Genomic DNA, 13,792 nt, shown 5'->3' with positions numbered 1-13,792 from the left:
CTAAAACTCCACTAGTTTCACAGTAACATTTGCATCTTGTAGTAACAACTAAAATACAGTTGTAATCAGATGACACTAAGTCATTAAAAATGACAATGTGGCACGATGATGATTTCTATATTAAGTTCAAGTTGAAAAGCAACACAATCGTATGTTGCCATACAGTGTGAGTGAACTTGAGGTTATTAAATTTGTAGCTAGCGCCTTGCTGTATAGTAGCAACTGGCTTGCTATTCCAAAAAACATGCATACTATTGTTGTAGCCTAGTAGGTGGCTTAATAAAAATGAGTCTTGCCTTACTTTAAAATTAGCCCCAAAAAGACAAGTTGTAGGTCTGTACTGATCAGTAATGATTAGTGACCCCATGGCATAATGACCATTCAAATATTAAGACATCAACTTAATGTATTATTTGGCTATGCATCTATAGTGTTTTTGATCAAAAAAATGGTTTTATTTATTTTTGAAGTTCTTTGTAATCTGTTAAATTAAAAGGCCAGTTTGGTATTGAAAAAGGTATTTAAACTTGTTATTAAGAGAACAACAACAAAGTTTGTTTATCTGTCAATCTGTTTTTCTAATGTAGTTGAATACCGTTATAATACCGTATACCATGATAAAAGCTTCAGCAATTATTGTGATGTGAAAATGTTATACCATCACATGCCTAATCTCAAAGCCCCTACATTCTGTTCCATTTTATTGCACTCCATCTCACTGTTTCGCAGTGAGCCCTGTTAAACTTTTAGGCAGATGAAGTAAAAAACAATCTTGGTTAGAAATGTATTTATTCAGTGCTGAAAAGTATAAATATAAAAAGATGACATGAGAAGGGCAGAAATTAACATGTGTAATAATCTCTGACTGGGAGAATGCCTATATGAGTGTACTCTATGTATAAGTAATGATTGTGTGTGTGTGTATGTATGTATGTGTGTGTGTGTGTTTATAGTATGTGGTGTCTGGGTGTTCAGTGCCATGCCCAAAATCCTTTCTCTCGTGGCTGCTTTGAGTATTCTGTACAAAACATTTTTTGCAGAGGTGGAAACACTAGAGAGCAATTCATAATAAAATAAATAAATAAAAAACACAGCCAATACCCAAACTCATATACAATACAATTTCTACAACTGAGCTAAGAGTCTATAGGAGAGCCTCTCCAGTCTGGGAGGAATGCTAATGATCACTCCATTCAAAAGGGCTGAAATTTTGAGAGGAGCAACTTTGACCTCGAAACAAAAGGGAGGGTATTTTTTATCCTAATCCAAAAACAACCCATCAAGGCCTCATTTTGACATGATTAAGACTGATGTGTAAAGCTTCTGTCACTGAATGGGTGGAATCAGAACTAATGAATGATTCTCTCTGTCTCTGAAAGGGAATTAAGATATAGAGTCTATTTCTAGACTCTTGTCCACACGACATGGACAAGATAAATGCCAATAGAACTACGGTGTCTTAAATGTCGGTTGATATACAAGCGACACTCTGAAACGCTAGCAATAAAGCAACCATATCATAAAATGACCAACAAATGTGTGCTTGTCATAAACTGCTGCACAAAAACAACATTGTTTTTTCTCTGCATTGCATGAACTAATCTTTATTACTGACTTTTTTACTTTCTGTATCGATGATTTATTGTAAACTAGCTGCCACTGTCATTCAAACCTATTTCTAACCTTTTTCTAACACTTCACCTGTAATGTAAATAATGTCTTAAACTGACTTATAAGTATGATCTTTACATCCATATACCCTCCCTTGGCCCCCATGTTCATGAATGTGTGTGTGGGCACATGACAACATCTATGTGTGCACTAGTACACGGGTTGTTTGATCTGATGCATTATGCAGGGGAAAGCTCTTGGAAAACAATGACTATTGGATTAGGCCTCAGCACAAGGACAACACAGCTTTCATCGTTATCATCATCACCATCATGTGTGTTACGGGACAAGGCAGTCCTCTGTCCTGCCCCAGGGTTCCTCAAATGGAAAAACAAACCTGAGCCTACAGACAGAGCTTGGACACGTGGACTTGTGAATGCACAAAACAAACACACATCTTACCCGATCCCATCTGCAGCGCCCAGTGAGACAAACTGAGACCAGGCAAGAGAAACAAAGCTGCCTGAACTACAGTGGCGATAGGTCAAAATGGTTGACTAGTTGTCAACAACTGACAAGTCGATTAGTGAGGTCAACTTGTTTATCTATTTTTTATATTATTATTTTAGTTTTTATATTTTTTAAAGCGCATACACATTCACAGATGTCTTTAGCCACAGCATTGCATCTTGCACTGTTACTGAGCATCCCGCCATGAGTGTTGTTTTTTAAAATAAGTGTTCCGGGATCAATACAAGTTAAGCTTATCAACAGCATTTGTGGCATAATGCTGATACCACCAAAAAAATATTTAAACTCAAACCTTGTTGTTATAAAAAGCACAAATCGTGGTTACAGTAAGGCACTTACAAATTAAGTGAGAGGGGCCAGTCGATGTGACGCTGCTAAACCCCGTGATCTTGTAAAACTCTATAATGTTGGTCAACATTGATTTTATCACACTGAAATCATGTTAACACATAGCCATACTGTTTAGGCTAGTGTGGCTCTTTATGGCTCTTGTGGTTATACTTTTGAAACAGTGTATGTTTTAAGGATTTATTTTTATTCAAATAATTTTTTGTGGTAGTAATTATTTTGCCACAAATGCTATTACTATATTACTTATTACTTATATTGTTTTGAACAAAATTAGAAGTCAAAATTAGTTGCGCTCTGTCTAGTTGTTTTTGAACATGAAAGTTGTTTTATAAATGCCCCCTAAGAAACATGTGCAGTATGGGTCAGGTGATCCTGACACCAGCCTAATTACGCAGGGCACCCCTAAGCATCCCACCAACTAGTCGATTTTCAAAATTTGTAGTTTGGTGTATCCCTAATGTGAAGTAGCAGTCTCATTCACAAACGCTTTGCCAAATGCTGTAGTCACATTGCAGTTTAAGTTCCAAAGGCCATGGCTTCGTCATGCATTTGTAATTTAATAGCAGCCTGTAAATCCCCGCAACCGAGGACTTGAAAACGGCATATTTGTCAATATCTACATGTGCTGAAGTTCCATTTAGTTCAGTAATACCATCAGTAATCCAGTTGGCTTTAGGATGAGAAATGCACTCAACTCCATAAACAGAGAGTGTGGACTGTATATGATACAGTTGTGCCCTTCCAGACAGTATGCATACTAAAGGCTTAATAAAAGGACATGAGGACAGTCAGGGGCAGATTAACTGAATCAGGTCACATTAGGGGCAGCAGAGGCTGGTGAGAATCCATCAAGAGAAAGATCAAGGTCTCAAAAACAAAACACTGAATGGACACACACCCACACCTGGACCAGCCAAATATGAAAGACAAGGATATCATGAAAGCTTCCAACCAGAAAATGATAGTTTGAATAAAAGGTGAGGAATGGCAGAGATGGCAGACAACAGACTGTCTGGTGGATTTTTTTGCCAACATTACACAAAGGATTGCAGTATGGAACGCACCAGTGCAACAATGCTTCAGCTAAATCTTAGCGAGAGAAAACATGCTGTACTTTTGAACATTTGACTTTCTCCGTATAATGTTACGTGAAAGGTGATTACAAGTGATTTTTTTCACAAAATGCAATGACTTGCAAACAATTGTGAAAAGACGTGTGCCACTAACTACGTTTCCATCTAAGGGTTTTTTTGCGACAAAGTGTAGCGCATCAAAAAGTTACTGATATAGCTTATGGAAACACAAATTATTGCAAACATTTTACAAATGTCGACATAATATTTTTCTGTTTAACTTTAGCACATGTCAATACTTCAAATATCGCAAAAAACAGGTTTGGAAAAACTTTTTGTTGAGAAAATACGCATTAACGCATCAATATAGTGTCACATGACAGAATTTACCCTAATCGTTAGTCTGTGTTAACCATGACGAAAAGTTATACATCCTTGAAAGCCAATTTATTGTACATGAAGCATTACTCGCACTATTATGGATTGGTCTTAATGGCCTGTCATCGACAAGTGCACGGAGAACAAATGAATGGCAACATCAGGACCGGTAACCATCTGTTTATTTATTAATGTTGCTTTTCCACACCATTCAAAATAATAGACACAGTCATAGAATTAGCCCAAAATACAAAAACCATATATTTTCTATGCACAAAGAAAAATAAAAAAGATTATGTACAAAACTTTGTAACTGTGCTTTTTTTTGGAACACTAACATAGCCCAATTCTATTAAATTATTGTTTAGTTTACTTTTGAAAAAATTACAATTATAAAGCACTAAATAATAAAAATAAAAAAAATACCAAATGAAAAAATGATATTGTAAGGCCTAAATAATTGCCTTTTCTTTACACAAATTTAAATTAGCCTTACTCTATTCTGTAGATGAAAAAAAGTTGGCTGAATGACTATCTCAGAATGTTCTACAATGTTTTCAAGACTATAAACTATCGAAACGAGCTTCTGAACATTTTAAAACTTTTAAATCTAACCCTTGACCTTGGATCGCATTTGCTAAGCTTCTTCAGAAACTGTAAATTGCAAGTTCAGTTGGTCGCTAAAAGTTACTGGACAAATATGAGGGACATAATGCAGTTGTGATGGCAATGCTTTAGATTAGATGATTGTTCAAAATAGCTTATTGAATATCAGGAATGTATCTTATGTAAACCCTGATATTACACCACATCAGTTTTTCTTTAATAGCTGTGCACACAACACTGATGGATGGTCCTTATAGTAAGAATTAGTAGAGAAAAGTTTTCCCCACTAATTGGAACAGATTGTCAGCTTGAACAGGGCCATGACGATTCACTTTCTGGTTTGAACAGGTGACAACCTGCGATAGGCGCAACATCAGGACCAATATTACAGTCCTATCAGAAGGGCAACTGCTCCCTTTTGATTGCAATTCCTCGTCTTCTGATTGCAATTATTTGTGGAATTAAAATGCTGGCAAATTTCAATGAATTGTCTCAATACTCTTGTTTAGGGAGAATTAGGGACATCGAGGTGAAAAGTACACAATTAGCGATACACACATTTCTGTATGGAAACGGCTTAAGGGCAGATTTGTTCTGAGATAAACCAAAACTTCTGCGACAAAGTGTTTTTTTAAACATGACATCATCACACACACTATTTTATTGTTAAAAGGCAATTTGCAAGGAAACAGACAGAAGACGGCAAATTTCACAAATTTGTTTTTTTTACACATTTTCACTTTGTTGATAACAAAACAGCACAAAAAGTGGATGGAAACTAACAGTCGTATACGACAAAGTGCAGGATTTTTGTACACAAGCTTGGCAAGCTGTGCCGTATCTGATCTGCTACCTGCAGTTACTGCATCATATTTCAAACTGATTTCCTACAAACAGATCACTGAAGGCTTGGGCAGGACATAAACTTAACCCTCCTATCAGCCATGGGTTAATACCCCACCCGCAGTTGTAAGATGGTATCTGCTCATGCCACCCTATTTTCACCTGGCAGAACATGGAGGATTAAAGACTGGCAGTCTATCAAAACCTATTATGCAACCACATCTTTCATCCATATTGTTCAACTAATTCCGTTCATTATGTTTCTCTGCTGCACCATCTGTATGAATCCAAATCTTCCCTGTTTTTAATTCATCTTACGTAACCTCACATCCAGAAGGGTCAACGTGACTGAATTAAACCAAGGGAAAGAGTATTTCCACAAAAGCCCAAACCATAGTTCCCACACTTTTTGACAGTGATCACTCCATGACCTTTTCCAGGTGTTTGTGACTGATAACTATAAAAATATTTTTTTAGATAATTCAAATTTAGATTTTTTTTTTAAGAATAATTTTGTTTATGAATAATTTTGGAACCAAGAATTTGTGAGAAAGCTCAGCTTGTGTGAATTTTACTGTACACAAGAGCGATATCTAGTCAAATAAATATTTCAGAGTAGAGCATAACATTTATATATGTATGACTGTAGAAATTTCCAGGCCTGGAAAACACAATTTTAAAATTGCCAAATATTTACAGGTTTTCCATGACTGTGGGAACCCTAAAAAACATCACAAAGTTAATACAACTTTGTTACTTGAAACAGGATCCAACTTTCACATAACAAAACTATAACAGGTACGATCATGCAAATGTGGTTCAAAGATTACCCTTAGGTTGATTTCGAAATCTAATTTCCATATGGTTAAAAGGTTGTTAACATAACACAACACGCATAACTAGATGTGCTAGAACACTACAAGGATACATTTTGGGGAGTGTTGGGTGGGGATGGACCAGCACAGCAGCAGAAATCAAGCAAGGATCTACTCTAAAGCTGTTTTATGCACCAAACCGAAGCACAAAGCTGCTCCATCACTTCGAAATCAAACAGAAACACATGGAAACGTTTCATCTGTGTTGTAAATACTGTCATGACACTAATGCCCTTTCCTAAGACCAGTCATGAGGATTGGCCTCACGTTGGGAAAATTTTCACTTTCCCAGCATAAAGACTCAAACATACTTTCACATGTCCAGGCCTGTTGTTATCTGTCTTAAATCCCCATGGCTTTTGCAGGCTTAAAATCCCAGCACTTATAAGCTATATCTGCGGTGTGAAATAAGAGGTGTGTGTGTGGGGGGGGGCGGTCAGAATGCAACAAAAACATTAATAAATGAACATAAACCTTATTCACACACTAGCGCCTCTTTGATTTTTAATGGGAATGACAACAAGGCTGTGAGGAATGACAACAAGGCTGTGAGGAATAGACTTACAGTCTCTTCAATGGGATGTACTGCATCTTAAAGTGTTTTTGGATCGTTCCACGGACAAAACATTGATAAAATATCTATCCAAGAACATCCAGTATACAAAGAACTCCAGACAACATGAGTTGTTGAAAATCAGATTAGATCTAGGCACTTCATCCAGCTTTATACCATTCGTGCCATTGAAGAGATGTTAAGACTATCCCTCACAGCCTTGTTGTCATTCCCTTTACAAATTGTTAATATATTAGAAAGAAGGAAATTACATTACACAGAGTAGTCCTGCAACAATGGATGCCATTTGCACATTACTAATCGCATTTACTCATAAAAGACCCAAACCAATTGTACGTACAATAAACAGTGAATAAGACATTTACTCATAGTACACTTGAAGTGCTTTTACTTTGAAGTTGCACTCACATGCTCGTATGTATCCAGCAAGAGTAGCAGCAATCTACTGATTGCTGCTGTTTAAACGTCTTGGATCGCCTGCTTGGATTATTATGGACTGACCATTATAATTTGTTCATTATTGAGATTGTGTTGCACACCGGTTTATTATTGTAGTAACACAATGACATGTAACAACAAAACTAACTGTGATTGGTCGTTTACAGGTCACAGACGCTCCTTCATATGCAAACATGCAATTCTCTGCGTCTTCGTGGCCTTAAAAATACAAACAACCAAACAGGAAAATGTATCATCTGATACTGTAGCACTATTCTAACACCAAAAATAGATATTTAGTATTTAATATATATTTATGTAATTACAAAGTTGCACTGATAAATTGAAACAAATAATCATAAAAAGGTCACTAGGTACACTAGTCCATACATTGTGTTGTTTTAATTGACAATTACTTGCCCATGTTCCACTACCCTACTTCAATGGCTCAATGATTAAGTAAAACAGGACGTTCAGCACTTGAGCAAAGCACCAAAGTCTAATGAAAATGAATGACAAAAAAATTTGTAAAATATTGCAATATATCACAGTTTAGAATCACAATAATCTGAACATCAAGAATCGCAATATTATCGTATCACGACCCAGATATCAGTATACTATTGTATCCCCAGATGATCCCAACCTTACAGGTTGCTGAAAGCTAGAGTCAGTAAAACATTAAAAGAAGACAAGAACACACTCTGATAACATAACAGACACAGTACCGGTTCTCCTCAGCACTAAGTGCCTCTTTCTGACAGCCTGTACACAATCGCATGTCACTAACAATCACAGCAGAATGAACACAGCCACTTCAACATAATTCCCAGAGCTAAGCAGGGAGAGTCTATAAGGCCATGCCAACTAGAGACTATTTCATTTCTTTATTTTTCATGAAAACATAATGTATAGCCACTACATAGTTATGGTAATTAAGACAGGGTGCCCACACTTTTTGAAGTTTGAATTTTGACCAGAGACCTTTTGTTTATGAATACTGGATAAGGATTTTTCAAAATTCTTCAAATTCAGATTTGCTATTGAATCATTCAGACATATTTCTGAACTGGTTGCAGTTTCAAAAATAAATAAAATGAAGCTATTGAACTATCAGTGTGTAACCTTGGAACTTTTTCTCTCTTTCTGAATGCCCACACAAACACACTGACATTAGAAGCAGACAACAACAAAAACACCAGCTAAGGGAGTCATAATTAGTCCTCTGAGGTTTGTAGTATAAACACACACAGTCAGTGAACGCAATAATCATTTATTAACTGATAGTTAGTGAACTGGGGAAACATTGTTGTTTGTCTGATCATCTTTGTCATATGCAAACCACAGTCAAGCAGTGGACCAAGGAAAAGCCTAAGTGGAAAAAGAGTACAGCCACACACACACACACACACTATAAATATCCAGGGAAGATAGACTGAGACATTCCATAGCTCAGTGAGTTCCAGGATGTGTGTTTGTTTGCAAACCACCAGTTTTTCAGTGATATAAGACAATGTGTTAGTACTGTAACAGAACAGCTCCTCTCAGTGAATGTATGTTGCACACCATATTTTTACTGAATTAGGGTAAGTATTATTGAATTACTGAATTAGTGTAATGTGGCCAATAGTTCAAGGAATAGTTCATCCAAAAATGAAAATTTGCTTATAACTTACTCAGGCCATCCAAGATGTATCGGAGTTTCTTTCTTCATCCAAACAGAATTTAAGACTTTTAGGATTTAATTTCAGGCCTCCTCCTCTAAACAATGCAAGTGAATGTACTCCATTTTTGACGGTCCAAAATAAACGACGGACAAATAAAGTTCTTCTGAAAGCAAATGATTGATTTTTTGTGCCACGTGGAGGAGTCAGGAAGTGCGTCATTGTTTTACAATAGAAACTTGCACAGAGCACAGACCAAGCACTGTTCACAAACCAAAACAGTCTTTCTAAATAATAATAAAAAAAACTATGTAAACAATGACGCGCTTCTTCACTCCTCCACGTGACACGTGACCTTAACAATGAGCTTACGTCATCCCTCTCATGAGCGCACGTCACAGAGATGTACGGAAGTGAACATTTGCAGTTAAAAAGTATATATGTATTTTGTTTCTCAAAAAATCAATCGTTTGCTTTCAGAAGAACTTTATTTGTCAACTGGAGTCCTGTGGATTGTTTTGATGCACCCTAAATATGCATTTTGGACCATCAAAAAATTCAGTACATTCACTTGCATTGTTTAGAGGAGGCCTGAAATGAATTTTTTTAATTCTTTAAAGGCCTTAAATTCTGTTTTGATGAAGAAAGAAACTTAGATACATATTGGATGGCCTGAAGGTGAGTAAATTATCAGCTAATTTTCATTTTTTGGAGAACTATTCCTTTAAGTTAACAATCTGAGCTGGTAACCAAAAGGATGTAGGTTCAAACTCTGCAAGAGTTGATTCATGTGCTATCACACCATTGTGGCCTTAAAGGGGTCATATAATGAATGGTACATGCACTTTTTCAAGTTGATTGTACTGAAATGTGTGTTGGCTGTGCCTGTACACAACCATCCTATTATGATAAAAATCCATCCAGTGTTTTTGTTTTAATCTCCTTATATATTTTCCCCTGCCTCAAATCGAGCCGTTCGACCGTGTGACGTCACACGGTCGGACGCCCCTCCCAGGATTGTTGATTGACAGCAGTGTTTCAACACAGACCGCCTCGCTCATGAGCGAGCTGTCAATCATAGTCCGTCATCATTGTTGATACACTGGAGCAGAACGGCGCCTAAGCGATTGTGGTGTTCTGTTCTTCGGTGTAATAACGAACACAGCAGTCATTTTGATGTTCCTAAATCTGAACCGCTGAAGACGCAGTGGCTGAAATTTGTTTACGACGGGAATATTCCCCACGAGCAACGTTAATGCGTTCATGTTTGCGTGAATCATTTTTCATCAGACTGCTTTATAAAGGAGGGTCAGTATAAAGCTGGTTTTGCTAAGAAGCTGCTGCTGAAAAAAGATTCGGTACCAACTATTTATATTCCCTCTGCACCTCCAGAAGAAGTAAGTGTAACGCTTTATTAACCTTTATATTAATCTTTGCAAATCGCTTGCACGCTTCACAATGAATGTGGCTAATGTTTACACTCAGGGTACATTACGGCATGTTTTCCATAACGCTACGACGTTCTCAATATAATTCATAATCCCACGTTTATAATGAACAACGCGTTATGGTTATTGTGTTATTAAAAACTGTGTACGCAGGTGTTACAGTTAACATGGTAACACTAAGTTACACCTGGTTTACTTGTATGTTACTGATTAAGAAGTAATGTCAAAAAAACAGTTATACTGGAGAATAACTCCAGAACGGAGGGGCGGGGTGACCAAAGCTCATTATCGTTTAAAGTCATATGCTCTGAAACGGCGTGCTGAAAACAGAGCTGTTTTTGAGCAGGTAAAATTAGTGTTTTCTTAAAATACTAATGAGAATTTTTAATAAAAGTATATTACAAAGTTTTCATTTAGACCATAAAGATTCATATTAACTTGTACAAAAATGGCATTATATGACCCCTTTAAGCAAGACATTTCCCTCAGGTTGCTTGAGGACAAATGTCTCTTTAACAAGTGTCCTTCAGTAGAACGATCTGCTAAATGATTACTTACTAAATTAACACTCATTAATCAATATATAAAAACTGACAATTTGCGTATGCACTAAATATGAGATCATTTAAACTCTGAGCATACTTATTCGAAACTGTTTAAAAAAACAAAAAATCCATTAAAAATGGAACTAGTGTTGGACTGAAATGCAGTCTGGACAAAGCAGGGAACTTTTCATACTACAGTTGACACATCATCAGGTGTTTCCCCTGTTAGGCCAACAGTAGCCGACTTTAATCAAACACCTTCAAGCTATACACAAACACACACTGTGAACTTTAACAAAAAAAAAGAATAAATAGCTGGTCCAAGCCTGTGACTATGTGGATTTATTTAGATATACTTTGGAGACAAATTTGTCCCCAGAACCCAGAAATCTGACAAAAACTCCCTTTGGGACATCCGAAGATGTCCACAATTGGAAAATTAGCAATATACAGTATTTCCATACAATGTAAGTAAATAGTGACCAGAACTCTAAACTCTAATAATCTCTAAAAGCACATAAATGTAGCATAAATAATAATCCATATGTCTCCAATGGTTAAATCTATATCTTCAGAAGTGATAATGATAGATGTGGGTGAGAAACAGATACATTTTTAAGTCCTTTTTTCCTACAAATTCTCATTCCTGCTAGGAGATGGCGATATCCACAAAGAATGCAAATAGCCAAGAGAAGAGCAAAGAGGAGAGAAGAGGGCTTTGGAGGACTGCTTTAAAGTGGAGCTTTATAGACTTAAATATTGATATGTTTCTCACCCAAACCTTTCAAATCACGCCTGAAGACATGGATTTACCCACTGGAGTTTTATGGATTATTTTATTCTGCCTTTATGCACTTTTTGGACTTTCAAAGTTCTGGTCACCATTCACTTGCATTGTGAGGGTAAACAGAGCTGAGATATTTAAAATTAGTTTGTGTTTAACCCAGACACAATTTTACTATCATCAAGTCCAGTAATAATCACCAAAGTGAGTCATGCATCCTCTGTCTGTCTCATCTGACATGGTTTTGTTTTTATTACGATTCCTTTCAAGGACAGGACTTCCAAGAGCTGATCCCTGTGGGAACTTTTCTTTACCTACACTGACTCACGTCATTAGTAGTGTCAGTTAACACGTCCCTCTCTGAAATTAGAGGACGGTAGCATCCCGGTCAGCACATTGTCAGCTTTGTTAACTCTATGTCTGTCTATCTGTCTGTCTATCTATCGGAAGTTTAATACGAGGTGGTGTTGATGGGAGCAGATGGTACGTCAAGGCAGACCTATCACGTTTTATAGGACTACTGGCATATAGGGAAACATTATCTTCACCTCAAATCATTACACCAACAAAACGCCATGTGCTTGTCCCATAACATTCACACTCGCCTTTAGTTTTGCAGAACTAATTAAAAAGCGTTTAAAACTTAGTTGTAAATTCCAACTACCATTCAATGGATATCTGTTAACATTACATGTTCCGATGTGAGGTTTTCAAAAACATAAACAGTAACATTTTATAATAACATGAATAATTAATTACCACACATATTTTATGTACCAGTAGTTAATGACTCCTCAAATAACAATATGTTTGAATCAAAGATTCATACCGGAATTTCAATGTAGATTAACTAGTCTACTGATCTTTTAGGCTAAGCGTTATGACTTATTAATAAACGTGTTAAAAATACATGACTGAGACATGAATGAATGTATATTATAAACTTACGTATTTTAATATTTTTGGGATCAAACTTGCACGCGATGTCTTGTAATCTCTCCAAGCGCACTTGAATCCTTGATGTTCTTTTCGAAATCAACCCCGCCTGAGTCTCGATTTCCAGGAATATGTTGCTGGCATGCCGCGATAAATCGGACAGTTGATGCAGAACGCTGGTGAAAGTGTGACAACAAACGTCTTCCAAAGAAGCGAACAGAATTGGTTTGCGAATTCTGCGACCCTCCGGCGTCATGAAAGTCTTTTCGGAGCCATCGCTCCCTCTCAACCTGCTCACCAGCTGAGGCTCAACGGTTCTCTCGGGGAAAGGCATTTTAAAGCTAATTTAAATTTAGAAAAATATTAGTTTGAAGCGTTCTAAAATCCAAACGACATGTTTCAAAAGCTGTCGAGAGGAGACGTTCTAATTACAAAAGGTCCCGCCATTATTTTTAAAAGATGCAGAAGCAGTCCGGGTCGTTGCCGCTGATGTTCGCAGGCATCAGAGAACTCGCCATTGAAAGCAGTGAGTCGAGACGGCAAAAGTAAAGGGAAAATTAAATGGAAAAACATGGAAATCCACCTGTGGCGACTGGAACGGGATTGGCAACAGCGTCAGTGCACACAGCGCTGTGATGAGAGCCTAACGTTTGCTGTGTGGAAAACCCGGGATGGATTTTGAATTGTCACGAACTTGGAGGCTCTTTTATGATTTGGAGGGGGGGGGGCTATTGTGAATGTGATTTTTGTTTTACATGAATGCACCCAACCTAAATTAGTAGGCTAATGAATGAAATAAATAAATAAACAATGAATAACCAATTTTGTATGTAATCGCTGACCTTGTTCACAGTGGAGCCATATTAAATTTTTGACAGAATTAAAATAGGCTCTGAAGGATAGTCTCTTCAACGGCGGGCACTGTACAAGCGCCAAGATCACTTAGAACTCACAACTCTGTTTTCTGGAGTTTTGTGTGTACTGACATTTTTGGAAAGATTTTTTGTCAAAGTGTCGTCAGCTGAACGATCAACTCCAATTTAAACACTATTCATAACTATATTACAGCTCCCTCTTGTGGTTTAAATTGTAGTACGCTCCTGAGAAAACTAAACTTCCGTTGTTTGGTGTGTCA

The 13,792-nt window shown here is 37.0% G+C and overlaps 1 protein-coding gene across 4 annotated transcripts in view; it reads right to left on the bottom strand.

Annotated features, from left to right (window-relative positions):
- The window catches only part of LOC127624076 (NHS-like protein 1), a 135,165-nt gene extending 122,016 nt beyond the window's left edge, over window positions 1–13,149 (bottom strand). For all 4 annotated transcript variants that reach the window (XM_052098714.1, XM_052098715.1, XM_052098716.1 and 1 more), the window contains exon 1: window positions 12,670–13,149. In XM_052098714.1, the coding sequence (XP_051954674.1) occupies window positions 12,670–12,991 (322 nt within the window). In that variant the 5' untranslated portion in view covers window positions 12,992–13,149. The remainder of the gene's footprint in view (window positions 1–12,669) is intronic.
- Between the last annotated feature and the right edge of the window lie 643 nt (window positions 13,150–13,792).

This window comes from Xyrauchen texanus, chromosome 30 (assembly GCF_025860055.1).
Source record: "Xyrauchen texanus isolate HMW12.3.18 chromosome 30, RBS_HiC_50CHRs, whole genome shotgun sequence".
NCBI classification, from domain to species: Eukaryota; Metazoa; Chordata; class Actinopteri; order Cypriniformes; family Catostomidae; genus Xyrauchen; species Xyrauchen texanus.
Note: the sequence above shows the minus strand (reverse complement) of the source record. Positions and strands in the feature narration are given on the sequence as shown.